Source organism: Petromyzon marinus, unplaced genomic scaffold (assembly GCF_048934315.1).
Source record: "Petromyzon marinus isolate PM22_M1 ecotype Great Lakes invasive population unplaced genomic scaffold, UKy_Petmar_22M1.pri1.0 PM_G_Scaffold_15, whole genome shotgun sequence".
Lineage (NCBI taxonomy): Eukaryota > Metazoa > Chordata > Hyperoartia > Petromyzontiformes > Petromyzontidae > Petromyzon > Petromyzon marinus.
The window spans coordinates 1597112-1619398 of NW_027422706.1; the positions used below are offsets into that span (position 1 = coordinate 1597112).

Genomic DNA, 22287 nt, shown 5'->3' on the forward strand with positions numbered 1-22287 from the left:
AGCATCAATTCCAACCGATCCCGTCAATTGCCCCCCCCCCCCCCCCGAACGCCCCGACTGATCTTCTTGGTTCTTTCGGTAAAGTCACATAGAATGGAAATAAAATAATAAAAATAAAACATAATAAAATAAATTTCTCACGACTTTTCGGCCACAACACAAGTAGCCTTCTTCAAGAAGCCTTCTTCAGGTTCCTTCACCTGAAGAAGGCTACTTGTGTTGTGGCCGAAACATCGTGAGAAATTTAATACGTTTCATTTTTATTATTTTATTGTTTCCATTCTACGTGGTGGTGACTTTACCGAAAGAACCAAGAAGATGAATCCCTGCAGTCACGAAAGATTTAAATCGAAAAATTCGCCCCGACTGAGTCGAGCAGATCCATCGTTGCGTGCACGGTTCGGGCCACTGCCGGCGAAACGGAAGAGCCTGCGGGGAAGACTGAGCTCGAAGGCAGCCAACTCCTAGAACGCTGATCTTGGCCTACTCTTCCACGCTGGCCAGACATATTGGAGAGATGGTAACTGTCTCACACCGTTAGCCCACCGCCACACATGACGCTGCCGATCATCAGCTCGCCGCGGCGGGGCTCATTCAGACCGCTGGCTTGGGGCCGGGGATTGACGAATATTGACTTTACCGAAAGAACCAAGATTATGAATATTGCACCGTTGTCTAGACCGCCACATTGGGCGACGTCTGCCTGGATTGCTAGTCGATTTTGCGAATCGATCCGTGACGCCGGTGGCGGCAGCATCCTCGCTGGATGTGCTTCACAAAACAACCCCCAGTGTCACGTAACGTATTGCAGAGCAATCGGGGGATCATCCTGCTACGCAGCACTCGTGGTCACGCTGGAAACCTTCAACTCGATGCAAGTGTCGGGTTCCGTAAAAGAGGATAAAGAGACCTCACCCTGCCTTGGGAATGTGCAACTTTGACAAATTTCCAACGAGATGAGCAGTGGAGATGAGTTATCGCTTCGTGTTCAGAAAGCACGAGGTTCAAACCGAGTGCAACAAGGCGATTCGCATTTTAATCGGTGCGTAGCGCCTTGCGATGCCACACGCACGCGAAGCGTGTGGACACAGCGTGGATGCGTTCATGGTGGTGGTGGTGGTGGGGGTGGTTCACTTCAGTCTCTGCTGTTCATTCTTCACGTGGAAGGAAGGAAAGTCGGCGACTGGGAGAGAGACAAAGGCGGTGACGCCGCAGCCCTCAGGTGGGAACGGCGTTCTCATTATTCTCAGGCGAGTCCGCGTGCCCCCCCCCCACCTCACACAGCCGGTCGCACGAAAAGATTTGCTTTACGGTACATGAGCTAAATTTCACTGTTAACAAAACTATACATCAACACCGAAGCCTCCCCCAGCTGCGTGTAGCCTTAACAGACTGTTTAACGTGACAAACCTTACTAATCGCCTGTGTCGGGTGATTGCGGGTTTAACGACACTTTATATATTTACGCGATCTAACCCGATTCCCCCCCCCCCCCCCCCCCCCCCCCCAGTAAACCTCTATTATCGATTATATTGGACGCGACAGCCCTCCTCCGTGTTGAACTGAACCCTAAGAAACTGTGACGCCGGCGGTTGCCGTGGCGACCGCTGCTCGCGTCAGGCGTTCTCTGTGGCCACCTAAACCAAGGGCGGAGGGCGGGGCGGGGCGGGGCGGGGCGGGGCGAGGCGGGGTCGTCGGAGTCCTTGACCAATCGAGAGCCGCCGTTTTTGCAAAATGCGCGGCCAATCAGCGCGAAGCGACCGTTACGTTGAACACGTGGAGAGGCATCGCAAGTGCAGATTGACAGTGGCAGAGAGAGACACACAGAGTGAGACAGAGAGACAGAGAGAGTGAGACAGAGAGAGACACACAGAGTAAGACAGAGAGAGACACACAGAGAGAGACACACAGAGTGAGACAGAGAGAGTGAGACAGAGAGACAGAGAGAGACACACAGAGTGAGAGAGAGTGAAACAGAGAGAGACACAGAGTGAGACAGAGAGACAGAGTGCAGAGAGACAGAGTGAGACAGATAGAGACTAAGAGAGACAGAGTGAGACAGAGACAGACAGTGAGACAGAGAGACAGAGTGAGACAGACAGAGAGACAGAGTGAGACAGAGAGAGACAGTGAGACAGAGACAGACAGTGAGACAGAGAGACATAGTGAGAGACAGAGAGAGACAGGGTGAGACAGAGAGAGACAGGGTGAGACAGAGACAGACAGGGTGAGACAGAGAGAGACAGAGAGTGACAGAGTGAGACAGAGAGACAGACAGAGAGAGACAGTGAGACAGAGACAGACAGTGAGACAGAGAGACAGACAGAGTGAGACAGAGTGAGACAGAGAGAGACAGAGACAGACAGTGAGACAGAGTGAGACAGAGAGAGACATAGTGTGAGACAGAGAGTGACAGGGTGAGACAGAGTACAGAGACAGACAGTGAGCCAGAGAGACAGACAGAGTGAGACAGAGAGAGACAGAGAGAGACAGAACGCGGCGTGTCAACAGCGTCCGTCTCTTGAGAAGGTGAGGAGGATTGTCTTTTGGTGGTTGCAGTAGTTGTCATCGTGGGGATGTTTTGTTTTGCTGTGGTTGTGTTGTGGTTGATCTGATTGTGTGGTGATGTTTTTGCGTGCTGTGGTTATCGCAGTGGGTTCGCTTGTAGTATTATCGTGGTCGGTGTCATTGCGTGGTGGTTGTGATCGTGGGTTTGTATTTGTCATGGCTGTGGGCCACTGTCTGGTTGTGTGAAAGCTACGAAGCCGTTGACCCCGTTTCGAATCTGGATCTTCTATTGAACATTGCAGGAGTTGAATTCACGGGCAGCACCAGTGGTGGTAATTATCCGAAACGGTCCCGAGATCGACTCTGCCACGAGAGTTACCCGGTAGGCAGTGCGGTGCCATGCCGGCCTTTGTTTGAGATTTCTTACGTCTCCGTGTTTGCCTGTCCGTCTGAAGACGTAAAACTTTTTTTTTGTCATCTCAGAAATAAGTAATTGCCCGCGTGTCCTTGTGCATCTCCCGTCTATCTGAGGATGTTCCAGGAGTGCCCTTTGAGAGAAAGATCCATGTCCTGCTGAAATCTTGAGAGCTGATCTGTACATTGCCGCTCGTGTCCAACGTCTCGCTGCATGACCGCGCGTGTCTCAGGATGTCGCAGTTTGAGAGTGGCGTGAGTCACTCGCTGAAGCTGGATGCCCCCATTCCCTGGAGCCCCCAGCCGCGTCGGCAGCGCAAGGCGGCGTCCGCGATCACGAGCACGGTGGGAAGAAGCTTGGGCATGCCAGCCACCCCTGACGCCCGCAACAGCAGCATCAACAACAACAGCAGCATCAACAACAACAACAGCAGCGTAATGGCAGTGTCACCAATGAAAGGGACTCGCCACACCAATAGCAGCAGCCGCACGCCAGGACGCGCGTCCAAGTGCCAGAAAATGCCCAGGGCCAAGGGCAAGAGCTCGCCCGGTGAGTGTGATGTGGCTACGTACGGTGCAAAAGAAGTCCAATGTACATATATAGTCTGCGGTTTTGTGCACATGGTGTGTGATGATTGTGGTGTTTGAATGTGTGCAATGTGCGGCGTGTGGTCTGTATGCACGCTTGTGTACGCATCACCATATATATGTATTCTCTCTGTATATACTTTGTTGTGTACACATTTGCCATGAATGCCCGCTGTGTGTGCCAAAACTTCAGGTCGTGTCCGCCGCATTCCCCATGGCGAGTTCTGTGACCGATTCATCCCCGTGCGCAACAGCAAAGCTATGGAGGTGGCGAGCTACCTCGTAACTCGAGAAGAAACAGCATCTCCACTGAAGGCACGGTGACACACGGTGACACACTAAGACTCGCTAGGTATACAGAACATAGACACATGGAGGTAACAAGCTACTTTGTGTCTCAAAGAGATGGACACGGGATCACACTCTGTAAGTGAGGTGGCAGGCTACTTCCCACGCGTCTCAAAGAGACACGTTGGAAGCACGGAGTCATCATGGCTCATATGAAACGTGGATCTGTCAAGCTACCTAATCTCAAGATGCGACTGTGGTGTCTCCACCCCGTTGACGGTCACGGGACACACGAGGATGCTCGGAGGTGGCAGGCAATCATCCTCGTGTATTTGACGAGTCTGCTTCATTCCTCCACGCCCTGGGGACACGTAAGGGAGAACAGGAGACACCCGTACAGCAACGGAGGGTGGGGACGAGGGAACGCTGCTCCGTGTTTATTTTTCCGTGTGTAGGAGAAGCAGGCGGCGATGATGCATCTGCTGAGCGGCGTGGATGTGGAGAAAGCACGAATCTTACGCTACCGGGGACCGGCGCCACCTGTACCCGAGGGTAAGACAGGCTACACGGAGAGAGAGTGGAAGACACGGGGATCTACAGTTGAGTAGTGGCTTTGATGCGTTGGTGGGGACACAGGGGCGTAGTGGGAGAGAGAACTTGAAGGATAGACAAGGCATGGGGACGGTAAAGGTGTCGGGGCAAGGCAGAGACATGAAAATGGAGGGAAAGACGTGGGGGAGACTGGGGTACAGGGGGATACAGATAGACGTAGACACGTGGTGGGGGAGAAGGGAACTGTGTATGTGGCTGTGAGTGGTTCCCCCTGGGACATCGACGCAGGCCAGTTGCCGTACTCCCTCCAGGGCTGCGTCCGCAGCATTCGTGGTGAATGTGGTCACGGCATTTGCCGTGGTTAATGTTGTTGCGGCTGTCCCCTAAGGCTACGGCGACACGCAGAAGGTGCTGCACTCCCAGCAGGGCTACACACACCTCTCCCTGCTCAAGAGGAAGCGACGCATACTCACGTGGCCCGAGCGTGTGCTCGACGCGCCGGCGGTTCGCAATGACTTCTGTGAGATCCGTACACGCACGCACACACACACGCGCACACACACGCACACACACTCACGCAAACACACGCACACACACACGCGCGCACACACACGTACACACGCACACACACACGCAAACACAAGCACACACACGCACACACACGCACACACACACACGCACACACACACGCACGCACACACACGTACACACACGCACAAACACACATGCACACACACACGCGCGCACGCACACACGCACACACGCGCACACACGCGCACGCACGCACACACACGCACGCACACACCCACACACACGTACGTACACGCGCGCACACACGCACACACACGCACACACCCGCACACGCGCGCACGCACGCACACACACGTGCATACACATATACGCAGGCACATGTGAATAACTCATCATCGTTAACATAGATACCATGGTTCCTTCCGGTCAGAATAAACCCCTCGGCCAGAGCTCTGCTCAGCTCAGCCTTGGCTAAAGTGAGCAGCGTGCTTAACTTGAGCCAGCTCTGAGCATGGTCCCAGCATGCTCAGGATTTCGACGAGACGAGGCTGAGCCGTTGATCCACGTTTGAAAGAAACATCAGCGCCTGAAGCCAGAGCTGATCCGTGACTAAGAATATGGCCCATAATTTTACGTCTCAACATCAGAATCTAAATATGTATTCATCCTGGAGGAATCCAATGAGCTATGCAGCTGTTTTTTTTAAAGATGTCCAGTAGGGACTGGTCAGATTGTTACAACAAACAATATAAAAACACGAAAGGAGTGCAATGCATAGATAAGGTAAACAAATCACTATATATAACACGAGTAAAGGTTACCAGGTCTTAAAGCCCGCTGAGCTATTAACTTATTCTTTCAGCAGCAACCTGGCCACACAAATGATAGCTCAACAAAGTGGCTCATCACGTAGAAATTTATAGCAGCAAATGAATATTTTTAGATACGAGTGCCCCCCCCCACAATCAAGACCGCTGGTCACCCCACGTGCCCACCCTGACCAATGACTAAGGCCACAATACTGAGATGACGTCCACGCACCTCGTCAATGCAGTGTGAGTTTGGCATTTTGCTTCACGTTGTGGTTTAGTGTTTTTGTCGCCACAATGTGGCACCGATGTTCTCATGCATTCTACAGTTATCCGGCACAGTATCCACTCTGTTGCAGCCTGCGACACCACCGCCCTCCCCGCCACAACTAAGGCCTTGATCTCCCGTCGGGGGCATGACCCATGGGTTGAGAGCCGCTGGACTCGGCAGTTATTAACCAGTTATTAAATCTAGACCTTTCCTGAATCGCAAAACCGGCATCGTATAAAATCCATATTTACCCATGTATACATGTAATATAGATGCATTTATACGCACAACACAAATTTCGTCCTGAACTAAACGTTTTAACCCTTATCCTGACCTGTGACCCCGTACCCCCCGTACGCGCAGACCTCAACCCGCTGGACTGGAGCGTGGACAACGTCGTGTGTGTGGCGCTGGGCCACGCTGGGACGTATCTGTGGGACGCAGAAACGGGGAATGTGACCCAGCACATGAAGGCATGCGGAGAGATACTGGGACAAAAATACAAAGATCTCCCCATATAGCCTTGGCACACAAGGGGGTGGGTGATTAGTACCAGACTTGGCCGCCTTTGTCTCCCCATGGGTGATAAGCACTCATTTGATGTTGAGTCTGCTCAGGGGAGGCGCGTGATTGGTTCGGAGAATTGTCACTTGTGTTAACGGTGAGCGGAAATTGGACTTGGGTCCCCGGGTTTATAACGCAGCCCGCTAATCACTACACGACCGCTCCTCATACTGGAACACATGCAGGGATCCACACAGACATGCAGACACGCTGAAATGCAAACACGCACAGACAAATGGAAAACAGGCTCATTCATGGATGCATGGGGATACGGGGTCAGTGTTGTGTTCTTGTGAAAAGCAGACAGGGTGCCTTGAGGCAGCAAAATGCACACCGAGAATTTGAGCTTGAGAAAGGTGTTAAGGCCGTGCTGTGTTTGTGCGCTGTGTCTTTGCCCGCGTATCAGATGGAGGGGCGGTATTACCCCTCGTCCCTCTCATGGGTACCAACTAGAGGCAACATCCTCGCCATAGGAACAAGTTTCAACACCGTGCAGGTAATGAGCACAGCATTCTGGTAAGGGGCCTGGAGCCTGGGATATTTCAAGGAGCAGGGCATTCTGGAAGGGGAGTGTGGAGCAAGTGACCGGTGGGGGAGAAGGGGTTAATGGGGAAAATGCCACAAATGTGAGACTTCTGGGGTAAGGAGTGGAGAGCAGAGGATTATGGGAAGTGAACAGGTGGGCTCTTTATTGGTGCCGTGACTTGTATGTCCTTGTACGTGTCTATGTCGTTGTGCGTGTGTGCCTGTGTCTCCCCATTGTATATTTCCGCGTGTGCATCTGTGTCCCCGTGCGTGTGCGGGGCGCGTGCCTATCCTCGTGTGGGTCTCCGTGTGTGTGTGTTTGCACGTGTAGATCTGGGACGTGGAGCGAAACAAGTGTTCAAGGAGTATGCAGGGCCACATGGGGCGTGTGAGCTCCCTGTCCTGGAACGGACACCTCCTGTCAAGGCAAGTGCTTAAGCGCACACACACACTTGTTGTGGTGGTTAACACTGTGGTTGTGGTGGTTGACACTGGTGTTGTAGTGACGGGTTGTGGCTCTCATCGCTGTTCCTTGTTGCGGCCGTGGCGGTTGTGGTTTTTTTGTAAACTCTGCGGTCATGGCGGCGGTTGTTGTAGTGGGTCCCGCTCGGGTCAGATCCACCACGATGACGTGCGGATGATGCAGCATCACGTCGCCACACTGAGTGGCCACTCCCAGGAGGTGTGCGGCTTGGCGTGGTCCCCTTGCGGACGCCTGCTGGCCAGTGGAAGCAACGACAGAAAACTCCTCCTGTGGGCCAACGGCATCACATCCTCGGCACCCCTCCGTGCCCTCCGGCAGCACACGGCCGCCGTCAAGGCAGGGACATGCACGCAGTGACGTGCTGGCACAACAGACACGTTGACACAGGCGCTCGCCGACGTGTGCCGAGCCAATTACTGTAACGGCCGCTAAGCAGCGGAAACGTCACCGCAGTGTTCGTCTGAAAAAAACCCCCATCAAAACAGAAAAATAGTGCAGAAACGTATAAAAAAAACAGATGGCCTTTGTGCATTTTGCAGGTCATGTGAAGTGTTGAAGGCTTGCTGGCAAGAGATCTTGGCACAGGTCCGAGGTGTTATGGGTTAACTTAGAACTGGAAGACGGAGCACCTGCCCTCCCGACTCCACCGCATGAGCCACAGTGTGCAACGTGTGCACGCCGAGTGCGTGACGTTCACTGACGCGCTATCCCTGTGCTTCTGTTTGAGCAGTCATGCATTGCAAAGCGCACTGCGCTCCAAACCCGGCATCCCGAGTTCGATTCCCGGCCACAGCTAACATCGGTTGCAAGTGATATCTGAATTGGTCCTGAGCTCCTCGTAGTCAACTTAGCCCTTCCATGCCTACCTGGTGCGGTGTCTGAACATCAGCAATGGGGAGACAAAGGCGGCTGGCGTGATGTGCCGTGCTAGACCTAATAGGTGTGCGATGTTGGGACTGGCCTCAACAATCTGAGAGGGTAAATGAAGAATATTCATCTGTTTTGTCTGTCTCTTCGTGTCTGTCTCTGTGTCTTTTTGTAGACAGGTGTAGGGGTGTTGCGGGAAGGGAACACACGGTTACACAGTGGTGGCTACAACCACGTCCGCTACAGCCCCGCCCCTCAGTGGTGTATGGGTATAAAGGGCGGGGAGCCAGAGGGCTCGGGGCAGAGTGTTGGGGCCAAGAGTAAAGAACCAGTGAAGAAGGAAGGCCGGCTAGATAGACCCTGGGACTACCCTGACCGCTTCCCTTTTCAGGGCCGGCAGGGCAAGCCAATGGTGCGGCCACAGAGCCTCAGAGCCGGAGCCATTTTAAGGGTCGGTCTGTCTGGTGGGGTGCCGTGACCTGTGCCATGACCAGGGCCAGGTCAGATAGCCTCCTCTAGCGCCTGTAGCGGAGGAACGGGGAGCATAGTGGTTAGGCTGATAGCCTAGGAGGTGTCCCAGCGTGTATACGGGTGAAGGGGCCGTTACCCCTTCTCAGTGTAACTCTGCCAAGCTTGAATAAATAGTGCTACCTCTACTCCACTGTCTCGGTGTCCCGTGAACCCACTACACAGGCACTCGCGTGGTGTCCGTGGCAAGCGAGTTTGCTGGCGAGTGGGGGTGGAGCAAACGACCACCACATTCGCCTGTGGAATGTCAACACGGGAATCTGCTTCAAGGCAGTGGACGCTGTGTCTCAGGCATGGACACACAGACACGAGTGAGATGCTCTGCGAGAATGGGGGACACGAGACACGGTTAGCAATGTCTCAGTGCCGTGGACATTGCGTGTGTCGGGCACGAAGACACGCGGACGCGTGTTCACGACTCTTTCCCCCGCCCAGGTGTGCTCCGTCTTGTGGTCGAGCGAGCACAAGGAGCTGCTCTCCGCCCATGGCTACCCCAGGAACCAACTCGCACTGTGGGCCTACCCAGAGATGGTGCCCATCGCCAAGCTCTTAGGTATGGGGGCACACGAACACACAGGCACAAGGACAAATGTGGAGATGGCAACATGAGGTGGAGGGACAATGTAAATGTGCCTGTTCATGATTTCTGTATAACTGATTTTTTGTTTAGAACTGCTTTTTGTGTTTAGTTTGTCCTTCCCCGCACCTCTGATTAGCACGGTTGGCTACATATGGTATGAAAGAAGTCCATCATACATACATGCCCATTCGTGAGATGAGCATTGGAATAACCTCAGACAAATGGGGATACACAGGGACATGGGGGTACATGGTGCTGAAGAGTTTACCCATCAATGATGTCCAGCATCGAGCTAAAGAGTGACACACGAGGCAAAATAGGGGCATACGAAGACGGGACGCACAGGAGGATAGGGGGATACACACTGGTCGTGCATCCGGCCACTGGCATTCACCGCAGAACTACTGAGTATTGGGACACGGGGACACTGGTCATGGGGGGACACAACTACATATCCCAGGTCGTCCTTGAAAGAAAGCCAATGATGTTTCACGTGACTCCGTGGGTTAATCTCATCTGGTTTATTAAAGGATACAAACAACCACACTGCCAAATTGTCTTTCTCTCTCGCGTATGTCTCTCCCTCGTCCCCATCCCTTCCCCATGATCCATGTCTAACCCCTGTGTCCCTGTCTCTTCCACCTTGTGTGACTATACCGTGTCTCTCCCTCCCCCATGTGTCTCCCCCCCCCCCCGCCATGTCTCTCCATACCCCACAGGCCGCGTGCTGCAGGTTGCAGCAAGCCCCGACGGATCCTCCGTGATGTCACTTGGTGCTGATGAGAGCCTGCGCCTGTGGCGCTGCTTCCAGGGGGACAAGTCGCGGAAGAAGAAGCAGCAGCAGCTGGAAGGCGCCAATACGGGGAGGCTCTCGCAGAACTGCTTGCGCTAGCCCCCCTTACCAACATCCCACTGGCAACAACTCTTATCAACATTCACCCTCGCCTGTTCGATCATAGAGAGGACGCTAAAGTCATATTGCCAGAACTAGCCCCGCTCTTAATCCCCCCCCCTGCTCACCACAGTGTGTAGATCTGCAATGATCACTATTCACCATTCAGATACAAATCGTGTCCTTGTAAACGTGCTTAATGATTTAAAAATGTCCATTACAAATCGCCAGTGGAGCGTTTTTTTTCAATCGGTGTGCTCGTTCACATCTATTGTTCATCAATCATCAGGTATGTGCAGTGTTATTTGAATTGTTACGTCAACGAATAATAACGAAATGTTAAAATGCTTTTGTGGCTGGCAAGTGTCATTTGCTAAACTGCCTTAGCCTAACCACCGAGCCTAATCCGTCCTCCGGGCATCACCACAGCCTTGCATCCAGGGGCGGAGCCAGGATTTATACGCATGATGTCACCCCTGTCACCCCCCCCCCCCCCTGGCTCCGCCCCTGCTTGCATCTACCCCTGAAAGTTAACTACAACAACCCCCTGACTCTTACTTCCTGCTGCCAAGCATTCCCATGTCCCCCGTGTATGCGTGCACATGTGTTCTGTGTCAATCTTAATAGGTGCTCGCTAACAACACTTGCTACAGCAGTCTGCTGAACGTCATATGGGGAAAATTCGTTCGCGTGTTTGCATGTGGAGGTGTTTATTTTAAATAATAAATTCCAAATGTTGATCTGCTGGAAGGGCGAGTCGGTTACGGTAGTGGCATGGGGAGGTGGAGACTGGCAGGAGAAAGGAGCCTTGGTAGCATCGTGGATGTGAAGAGAAATGTAGGGGCGAATGAACGCGACGTGAAGGGAGGCGCGTGGAGAGGAAAGGAGACGTGAGGTGAAGGATCTGGATGGGTGTTAGGTTTCATATCCCTGGCATGACGTCAGAGTTCAACCAAGAGGAACTGCTGATGAGGGTCCCCAGAAAATCCACCAGCGCAGTGAAGCGTGCGTATGCTTGCGTGTAGTTTTACACACCACTATTAATGTGATGTCATGAAATGTATGCCCAGCCAAGGATCTGCAGTCACTAGCAAGAGATGTTTTGAGCAAACCGATGAGAGATCTAGTCATGTGAGAAGTGATGCAGAAAAGAGAAAACACGCAATGGAATCAATGAAAGGCGACGTGGATGAGTGATATAGGTGTAGAAATAATGAGATGAATGAAAAGGTTATGGATGATTGAAAGAGAAGAGATGTACACGGAGGCAGAGATGTCAAATGAGGTGTCGATGACCAAAAGATGCACTGTGATCCACGCCATCGTTCTGTGCCACAAATTCAAATCCTGCGTCTCGCAATGAGCCTTCATAGCACACCAACCACCGTCTTCAGCTAACGACAGACTGATAATCGTGCACAGTGGGCTCATTGGCGTGCGGTGTTGGCTATGAGTGCTGCCGCTATTAACGACAATGGTTCTGTTAAACACGTAGGCTTTCGCGACCAGTATCCATAAGAGGGTTTTTTTGGGGTTAGATCGCGTAAATATAGAAATGTGTCGTCAAAACCCAACTAGCGACGAATTGGCATTTTCTGTTTTCGTGACAACCCTTGCTAGTTGGCTGTATCGGGTGGTGGCGGGTCTTAACGACATTTACGCAATCTAACCCAGAAAAAAAACCTATGGATACAATGGTTCTGCTGTCGATGGTTCCGCTGTTACTGATGGTGCCGATGTCACTTCTGATGACGATAACTGGAACTACATTGATATCGCTTAATTCGTCCGAGCCACACGCGTCCGTTATCTTCACGCATGAATTGCGATTTCTTCAACGTTATTGAACTGCAGTTCACTCAACATACGCTTGCCACGAGCCTTCCTAATCGTTACAAAAGTTTACAGTCTCTTGCTTATAACGCAAATGCCTTCAAAGTGCATGGTAAACGTCTTTCTAGGTGATGGATTGAACGGGAAACAGCTATTTTGTAGAATGAGTGGTGTGACGACATTTCTATTGCAAGAAGCAGAGAAACTGTCAGAGAAAGGATGATGTCGTAGTGAGACAGAAGGGCTAGAGGTGAAATATGCGATAAATAGCGATGGTTTTATGGACAAAGATGATGGAGAGACGGAGGGGGGGGGGGGGGGATTCAGCATGTAACCAAGAAAGATGAAGGAAACGGAAGAGAAAGCGGCAGAGTGAAATATTCGTGCGGATGATGCAGGGAAGATGAAGAGGCATGTATCTACATACGTTGAACTTCTGTCACACCGTACCGAGCCATCCGTACTAACCGGAGGTGTGGAATATGCCGGTGTGTCTGAGAGAAGTCTGGTGCGGGATAATACAAGAGCAAGAAGAGAGAGAGAGAGCCGGAGAGCAGAAGATGATGCGTGCTGCAACTCTACTGGTTAAGTGGAACGCCTTAAGGAGTGAAAGAATATGAAGTTTACGTACATAATCCGTTAGCCCGGCAATGGCATGTGTCTGCTGTGTGATTGTAACACGTTGTCGACCGGAGGCTGCCTTCACACACCTCCGATTTGCATGTGCAGCGCTGTCGATGTGCTGCAATTACCCCCAATGGCGGACAGTGCAGCCCATCAGGGGCGGTGTCTCGAGCCGGCGGGCAGGTCGTGACGATCCCCAGCCCGGGAGGGGGCTGCGGGGGTGTTCTGGGATCCCCCGGGACCCCCCCCCCCCTCCTGGAAAGGGAGCGTGGCCAGAGGCTGACACACCGGAGAGGTGTATAAAAGCCGGACCTCAACACAGGTTGGGGGCAGAGTTACGAAGACTGAAGAGCAGCTAGACTAGGACCCTGGGACCTCGAACCCGCTGCCCTTGTAAGGGCCGGGTCGAGCTTGGACCAGTGGTCGGGGACCCGTACCTTGGCTGGGTCGGGTCAGGTAGCCTCCCGTAGGACACTGCTAGCCGGAGGGCTGGGAGCCAGCAGGGGGCGGTGTTTAGGCCCCGATAGCCCGGAGGCCATACCTCCCCAGATAGGGGGCGTAAGGGAGTTGCTGTAGTTAGAAATAAACACGCCGTGTTGCCTCTACCCCCAACGTCTCCGTCTCCATAAAATAACCCACTACACACGGTTGGCTAAAGTACGGTGCGAAATAAGTTCAACATTTCCTGAATTTGGAAGTGCAACTGTCATCCGGAGCAAAGCATCGTGAACTCATTTTGCATCGGCATTTCGGATTTTAACCGCCGGGTTATCGGTAGCAAGGGCCCACCCGGGAGGGCCACTGAGCCTCCATAACACCTTTCTGCACGAAGAACCGTGGCCCGTGCCAGAATCTTCACTATCGACGCCGACGAGGTCATGCGGCCAGAGACGGAGAGAGCTGCTGGAGACGCAACCCATTAGGCCCATTGCAGCATCACCACTCATGCGGCAAAAACTACTCCAGTGACCGACAGTGTGGGGAGGGGCCTTCAGCCAGCAATGGGACTGGCAAACGGTTGAACAAGTACTCTCTTATGAACGCCTATTTTTCTCTTAAGGGGCGGTCCATAAATGACGTCACGCACCTAGGGAGAGGGGGGGTCAGACATTTGTGACGATGTGTGACGATGGTGGGGGGGGTTGAGAAATGTGACGTCACATCAAAATGCGCAACTTTAAATATTTTCTCCTACTACATCAGAGTGCAGCGCCACATTAAAATACGCACTACAATGACAAGAGTTTAAAGCGATTTGAAGCATGTTTTATTTTTTTTTGGGGGGGGCAGAACTTTGTGAGGTCATATTTGAGGGGGGGGGGTCTGACTTTTTGTGACGCCATGTGACGAAGGAGGGTCAAAAATCGTCCAAAATCGCTTGACGTCATTTATGGACGGCCCCTAACTCATTTGAAGGACAATGTAGACAAATTATTATCGAGGCTTCACCCCCCCACCCCCCCCCCCGTTTCCTATGCGTACATTGTCAGTAGACCCCCCATACGCAAGCGTACACATTTGGGTTAATCCCCCCTCCCCCCTCCATGCGTACGTACTAAATGGATGGCCCCTTATAACCCTAACTACAAAGGCAGAACCCTCACGTCACATGATCTCCGTAACGATGTTGAGACAAAGTAAAAAGGACGTCATGATGAACAAGGGATTATAACTTTTAAATGAAATTGGTCTGTGTCACTGCAGCCTTACTGATTGAATGCAAATTGACGCAATGAATATATCACGTCGCGATCTGCTTTTCGCTTGCAAGTTTCAGACTTATTGCAATACACCCGTCCCTTGGATCGGCAAAAGGAGAGTCTATTATAAAACCCACAGTGTGGTTTGCTTTGCGGTGATAAGGGGAGTTTTAACAAACGCATTGTGTCCCGTGTGTGCGTAGACCTATCCGAAATCTCAATTTGCATTGGTTTGGTGATTTGTGACAAGACACAAAATTCTGTAAAAAAATATCTCTCTTTCTCAAGTGTGACAGAGCATAAACCCACGTGTGTTTTGCATGTATTACACGGCGCAGTGTGATTGTAAATGTTTTTCTGGACTAACTTATAAAACATACCCTGAGCGTTAACCAAGTAAAGCTCCCACTGCCTTTAACATAAATCTGTGAACATGTGTTTTTACATATGTTTTTTTAAGATATGCATAAAATACAGTTCTGTATATTAGAGTATTTGTTGATGAAGGTTCTTGCTCTGTGATGTCCAATCTTGCTTTGAATTTATTTTTTATTGCTATCGTTTGGCTTTCAAAAGCGCCCAACGAGCAATACTGAACTCACTCTGTATCCAGTCGAGACTTGACACCTTTGTTAGTTCGGCTTTAATTACAATGGCTGTAAACAATGTAAGAACCTGGCAGTCACCACCCCTCTCCACTTAAGATCAAATTATTGTTCTTGGTGACTTTTTTATTGAGATAGCAGTTATTGCCATCGTTATTGTTGCGTATTATTTTAAACAATCGTTTAGAAATAAAGTTAATAAAGTCCCACGCCGTGTGGCGCTGTGAACGAAGCCGCCCGGGTCGAGAATCTGCGGAGTTCAAATCCCCGTCAGTGTGGGCGTCCACTCGGTCCATCATCCTTCCCGTGGTCGGTGAAATCGGGCACGGCTTTGTGGGAAGTCAACAGCAGTCATCTTCTAGAGAGAGCGGTCCCCCGTCACGGTCGTGTGAGATTTCCACCGCGGGCTCAGGGAAGCCGCTTGGCTCGCGAATGGACAGTGGCAACGCTCGGTGTAAGCAAACCATGCAAAGGTGTGTGTGCCCAGTGGCTCGACGGGCCCTGGAGGAATGACACCATTAATGTGGTGCACCAAACAAAACACCTCGAATTCAGATTCTTACATATATAAAACGTAATTCTAATAACAATGTGAACATAATGTTAATAGTGAAATTAGTCCATTGCCTTCATTCCATCGCAAAAAACTGCGCACGACATAATTACGTTACATCGCTTGCTCACGTATACACCGTGTGGAGTCGGGCGAGGCACCCACAAAGGATGTCTGCTCAGGCCTCCTCCCAGCTGGGCGGGCACCACCGCCACCGCCGTTGCCCGGCCCTGCGGTCACCACCGCCGCCACTGCCCGGCTCCGGCGTCCTCGACCGACTGCGTCCCCTCTCGCCGTCGCCCTTCCGCTGGCCCGGGGGGCACCCCGACGCCCCCCTCGCTCGTCGACGCGCCCCCCTCCCGCCTCTTCCACCGGCCGCGCTAGCCGCTCCCTCCGCCTGAGCGGCGCTCTGAGCCGCGCCGGCAAACGTGGCTGCAGTAGCGTGCCAGCAGGTGGAGCAGCTCGGCCAGGTTGAGCAACAGACAGACGGCCGACGCGGCCAGCATGAAGATGGTGAAGATGGTCTTCTCGGTGGGACGCGAAACGAAGCAGTCCACGGTGTTGGGGCAGGGCGACGCGTCGCACTTGAGGAGCCGCGGCATCGTGACGCCGCTGTAGATGAAGTGGAACGCGTAGAGGAAAGAGCACTCGAAGACGACGCGAAAGAGCACGCTCACCACGTACGTGCACAGCAGCACGCCGTCGGTTGGCGGCTTCAATATGGCGACGTTGCAGGGCCGCCCGCACCGCCGCGTCTTCCGCTTGGCCCTGCGGTGGCGGTGAGCGATGTGCATGGCCACGAGCAGCGCCGGCGTCGACACGAAGATGAGCTGCAGGGCCCAGAGGCGCACTTTCGAGATGGGGAAGTAGTGGTCGTAGCACACGTTCTGGCAGCCCGGCTGCAGCGTGTTGCACACAAAACCGGACTTCTGATCGCCCCACACTCTCTCGGCCGCCACCACCAGCACCATGATGCGGAAGATGAAGAGCACGGAGAGCCACACGTGGCCGATGGACGTGGAGTAGCGATTGGCGCCGTTCAGCACCGCGTAGAGGCCGGCCCAGTTCATGGCGCCAGCCGGCCTCGTCTTGCTGCCAGGTGCTGAGCGAAGGGGCTTGGGTTGATGAATTTACTCGGTTCCACTCTCCCGTTCCCTGTTCAAAGACAGAAATGGAGATAAACGAGTTAAGGAGTTTTTAATCTATCGTGCGCAGGGATACGTCGAGTCATCGATTACCATAGATTTTTACGCGTTCCGGACACGTGCATCGAACAATGGGTGTGATAAACGACTGTTTAAAACTTTAATGATGTGCGAAGTCATCATCGTGTGTCACCTCCAATCCAGGAATTGACAGTCGTGCATTTCCCATCTCGTCCTGCCCCATTTTTGTGTAACATGCCGCACTTCGTCTGTCATTGTGAACCAAACCACTTCAATACCTCTAGAGCAGTGGTTCTTAACCTGTGATGCACGCACCCCTTGAGCGTGCGAGATGCCCTTTATCTGGTGGTGCGAGAAATGGCTCGATGTTTTTAGAAGGTAAATCATCCGAACACAAATTAAGCACGGGCACGTATGCACAACCTACTTTGTTTCATAAAACCCTCCATGTATTTATTAACATTGCACATTTTGTTAAATAACTGAGAGCCAAAGGGGTGCAAGGCTGCAGTAAAGGTGAAGAATCACTGATGTAGACTAACGGAGCAAGCGACACTGCAATAGCGAGACACGCACATTTGAGAAACAATACAAACGAGACCAAAAGGACAGATGACTGAATGAGATTGTGAACTTGAATTCTAACAATATGATCCCTCGTTACCTGACCAGTTGGCCGGTGGTGGCTATACTGCACATGGCCTCTAGTCCAGAACCGTGGAGGCAGCGTGGGTTGGTGGATCACACAAATGTTGTGAAACTTCCTTGCCGTGTGCTTCGGGGAGGTTGCCGTACTCTGGCTCATCAGGAGAAAGCGGTGCAGCAAACGTGGACTCCATCTATTTTTACGTTTCATACCTTCATACTTAGATACTGGCAAAAAAAGGTCCCATGATATGTGGATTCCATCTATTCCATCTGCATGGGATAGAGCGTTGCCCCCTTCACACGCGTGGGTTCTCTAGGTGCTCCAGTTTCAACTTTGCAGAGTTGCGCCACTCACAGTGCTTGGATCAGCAAGCACCAAGCCCAAGGCAGTTCAGCAAACTGCATTGTCGTACTCTACTTCTATGCTCCCACGTCGAGGATCCCCATTTCCACGTCATCGATCAAAGTGGTGAAACGCGGTCAAATATCCCCAACGGCATACGTGGCCTGGGTTCACCTTCATCCAACAGTGGAGTGAAAGAAGGGCTGTAAATAATCACTCGCCTTTCGCCCGTCCAGTGACGGGTGCATTGCGGTAAATGTGAAACTTGCAAGCGAAAAGCTGACCGCGACGTCTCACTCGTTACATCAATGCGTGTGCAATTTGTAAGGGCGCGGTGACACAGACCTATTTCGTGTAAAGGTTATAATTCCTTGTTCATCGTGACGTCCTTCTTACTTTGATGTCTCAACAACAGCGTTACGGAGATCGCGTGACGTGAGGGTTCCGCCTTTGTCGTGAGGGTTGTAAATTGACGCTGAGGCACCTCGCCCCCCCCCCCATGTGGAGTGACGTCAGCCACTAATTATTATGAATGGGGGGGGGGGTGTCCATTTGGAGGACGTCACCTTATAATTATTATTAATGAGTGGGGCTGTTCCATGTGGAGTGACGTCACCTGCTCATGATTATTAATGAGGGGGGAGGGTGCTCCATGTGGAGTGACGTCACCTGCTCATGCTTATTAATGAGGGGGGAGGGTGCTCCATGTGGAGTGACGTCACCTGCTCATGATTATTAACGAGGGGAGCTGGTCGATGTGGAGGACGTCACTTGCGCGTGATTATATCACTATGTAACACGATTTCTGTTCCCGGGTAGTAAAGTGTTATTTTATAATTGCCTTTGCCTCAAAAGTATAGAAAATGGCTATTATTCCCCACAAACTTTGCTTTTGTGCCCAGGACAGTGATATTGAGAAATTTACCAATTTTTCAATGAGAAACCGTGGTGTGCATTTGTGTCATTAATTAAGCCACGTAAGCAATTTTAACAAATGTATACAACTGGGAGTGTCCAATGCAACATTCTTGAGTTGAATATCATGGACAGCGCTAAAGAGGAAGGCCATAATCCCCAACGTCTTTGAGACGGCACTTGTCACGTGGAAAGAGAAACTACTCCAATGCTGTGTGGAAGTGGACTGTAATATTCCAACACACGTGTCTACTACAGCGACACAGAATGTGTCCGTGTGGCATTAGTGAAACTGTCACACACCTTAAACATGGCTGCGCCATTTTAGCATCACCAAATTCTAACTACAGCACGAGATGTATTTTATTATTACACGCTTTTATTTAACTCACTCTTGTCTGTCGTATCCTCAACTATGTTGTATCCTCAAATCTTGTAACTCAATTTTAACCCACTTCCCAATGTCGTATCGACTGCAATACGATATTCTATCATTAAAAATAGATATTTTGAAGCAATCTTTTATATATCTTACGTTTAGGCTAGGGTCTAATTGTCCACTGCTCAACTGACGTTGGCTGTAAATCACCACGGGCCCCTTACGTTGTGGCAAGCTTCGGGGCCACTTCCTGGAGTCGTGGAGTTCTGCCATTACTCGTACGGTACATTTTAACGAAGCGTGTTAAAAAAAAAAAACGTATTTTTAAATGTTACTTATTTTAAATATATACAGTTGGAGCCATTTTGTTAATCTATTGCTGGACGAGGGACTCCCCACGCCGCCCCGGGTCGCGATTTGACCATACTTCACCAGGCTAGTCCGTGTGGCTTGGTGGAGGAGGGTAGCGCAAACGTGGTTGCATAGTAACATTGTACTCTACAATGGATGTCTGCCACTCACCAACGTTGCACAGTCCCGCAGCTGCCTACAACAACAACGTCCCATCACAAGGGAAAAACACACAAATAGACAATCACTACGAGTACACTCACCACCACGTAGCTGTCAACCCCATATCAGTGCCCTACCTTATTACAGATCAATTCAGACCATATTGGCCACCACGTGTCTTTATAAATAACAGGTCCCTGCAGGGTGGGCTGGTAGGACAAGTCTCTGCGCTGTCTATTGAAGGGGGATGGACGGACGGACACATTAATCTATTGCAGGCTGGTACACTCAGTTTACAACTTCGTTCCTACCAGTATCAACGTTCATCCTACGGAGTCCCATCACAATGTAGAAACACAAACAAATAGACAAAATTATGTTACTAAAGAATGTTTTTTTGCCCGTATTGAAACGGCTGTACCCCGAATGGCCGTGAAAACTCAATGTCTCTGTACAAGAATACGGGGTAAACCGTACGGGTTGACAGCTGTGATGCATCAAAAGATAACTTAACCCGTCGTTGTGTTACCTCGTTTAACCAAAGGCTTCAAACTCGCGTGGAACAGCCCGAAACCCAAAGCATGAGGACAAACACAAAGACGGGTATATCACGAGAGAAAAACCCCTACATATTTACCAATAACACTGTACTTAAAAATACTGTAGTGCATAATCGGGCAATGGCCCTTTTTCATAACACCTCTGTTACTGACGATTGTCTTTCGGCCTTTTTTCTTACGACTGCTGCCTGTGTATCTTACTTTGAAAACAGTTCCACAAAGCATGTCTAATTCTTTATTTTCTTTGTGACAGACTAGGCCCGAGATGCCAGGGAGGGCCTGAATGGCCTGGATTGCCTACCGAGGAGACGCCTTCCCCGGCGGGGAGCAACCACAGCCTGCGGTGTCACCACCGCACGGGGTCACACAACACCGGATTTTTTTTTGGTCAAAATTTTAAACCAAAACACCCACTTACCGGTTCGCGTGAGTTCAATCCTGCTCAGAGTTTTATGGGGCGAGAGAAATTGTTCGTGCAAGTTTAGGGGGGGGGGGGGGGAGTCGTTATGTTCTGAACAGTTTCGAAGCGTCCTGGGAGCCAGGCTTGAGACGTCAGCCATTTGCACATGGGAGCTACCACTCCCAGCGAAGGGTTGATGCTCAAACTATCAATCTTATACTTTCACTTCCATCACATAATTGGAATCATATTTACTCGAACAATATATGCTGAATGATCTACTATGAAATATATATTACATATTCACGGTCGCTTTGTCATTGTATTGCTGTTGGAGATGTAGATATTTATATATTAAAAATATATCGCGTCTGTGACCCCCCCAATTTAAAGCGGTAAGTTGGTTCGTTCCAAATGATGACGTTCACACAATGCAAACGCTTACAAAGTTCGGAACGCTCTTCCAGAATTGTACAATATTTTTAAAGTTATTAACTCCGAAAGTTATCTCGATATGGCGATACTACGATATTCTGTAATAATATCCACCATAATCGTATCGTACATTTTTTCCACACGCACACACACACGCACGTGCACACACACACAACAAAACAACCGCCATTCGCCACTAAGTGGCGGTGACGTCACCACGACGCTTGTGCCAGACCATGTGCACCTTGAGGCCACGTGAAGTGTCGAACGCCCGCGGGCAGGAGGTCACGGGGCAGATCCAGGTGCCACGGGTCGGCTGACTGAGATGACTGAGATGACTGGCTGATGCACCACCTGTGTCCCCTACTGTGCCAATCTGCTGTGCTTTAGCCACCCGGCGCTCCGCTCGTTGTTGTGAGCGTCGCTCCTCCGCCCTCCGTTGTTGTTGGAGGGCGACTGCCTCCAACTGCCCAGTAGCAGCGTCCTTCACGAGCCTCCTCCACAGAGTCCGATCTTGACACCGCTGGTACCAGTCATCGGCAAGTCCACTCAGCTCCACGTCCTCCTGTACCACATCACTCCATCTCTTCTCTAGCACGTGCCACGCCCGATTAGCCCCCTCGATCCGTTTAAACAAAAGCTGTTTCGGCATGCGGTGGCTGGGCATGCAGGCTACATGACCCAGCCAACGCAGCCTTGTCTGCCGGAGGAGCTCACCGATGGGACCTTGCCCAGATCTTTCAAGGATATGTGAGCTCCTCACACAATCCAGCCTGGTTAAACCCAAGATGGATCGTAGGCAGGCTAGCCTAAATGTTTCTAACCGGCAAAGATGTTCCATTAGGGGGGTCCACGTTTCGCAAGCATAGAGAAGGGAGGGAATGACCGAAGCCGAGAAGACCTGAAGCTTAGTGCGGAGAGATAGACCAGGTAGCTTCCACACAGCGTTACGCAACCGATGAAAAGATATTGCCGCTCGACTGATTCGGAGTGAGACCTCTGCTGTTAAACTGGAGCCGGTCATAAGCACACTGCCCAGGTATGGGAAACTCTCCACTCTCTCCACAACTGCCCCATCACCGATTGGGAGTTGTGGGGGTGGAGTGTCCGATGGTACAAAATACCCAGGCAGGTGCTTAGTTTTGGTGAGGCTGATGGTAAGGCCCCATCTGTTAGTGGCATGCTCTAGTCTCAGCAGCAGCATCTCCAACT

The 22287-nt window shown here is 51.4% G+C and overlaps 3 protein-coding genes across 5 annotated transcripts; 2 read left to right on the plus strand and 1 right to left on the minus strand.

Annotated features, from left to right (window-relative positions):
• The first annotated feature begins 1789 nt into the window (after nt 1-1789).
• Nucleotides 1790-7891, plus strand: LOC142910721 (cell division cycle protein 20 homolog). Its single transcript, XM_076060117.1, has 8 exons — nt 1790-2529; nt 3156-3472; nt 3704-3825; nt 4254-4350; nt 4739-4870; nt 6325-6434; nt 6932-7021; nt 7382-7891. The coding sequence occupies exons 2-8, from the start codon at nt 3157-3159 to the stop codon at nt 7889-7891; spliced, it is 1377 nt and encodes a 458-aa protein (XP_075916232.1). The 5' UTR covers nt 1790-2529; nt 3156.
• Nucleotides 7892-8266: 375 nt separating this feature from the next.
• Nucleotides 8267-11141, plus strand: LOC142910722 (cell division cycle protein 20 homolog). Its single transcript, XM_076060118.1, has 4 exons — nt 8267-8308; nt 9095-9220; nt 9365-9482; nt 10229-11141. The coding sequence occupies exons 1-4, from the start codon at nt 8267-8269 to the stop codon at nt 10399-10401; spliced, it is 459 nt and encodes a 152-aa protein (XP_075916233.1). The 3' UTR covers nt 10402-11141.
• Nucleotides 11142-12621: 1480 nt separating this feature from the next.
• On the minus strand, nt 12622-22103 carry LOC142910673 (gap junction beta-1 protein-like). 3 transcript variants are annotated; one of them, XM_076060043.1, is made up of 3 exons: nt 20659-20753; nt 19690-19714; nt 12622-16871 (listed from the first exon to the last, which is right to left on the minus strand). In XM_076060043.1, exon 3 carries the CDS (start codon nt 16784-16786, stop codon nt 16097-16099), a length of 690 nt encoding a protein of 229 aa, XP_075916158.1. In that variant the 5' UTR covers nt 16787-16871; nt 19690-19714; nt 20659-20753; the 3' UTR covers nt 12622-16096. The 3 variants fall into 3 exon arrangements, 2 of the variants coding, with proteins under 2 accessions (XP_075916158.1, XP_075916159.1); XM_076060044.1 differs by lacking the exon at nt 19690-19714 and having other exon boundaries at nt 20659-20754; XR_012933060.1 differs by lacking the exons at nt 19690-19714; nt 20659-20753 and adding an exon at nt 21320-22103 and having other exon boundaries at nt 16787-16871.
• Between the last annotated feature and the right edge of the window lie 184 nt (nt 22104-22287).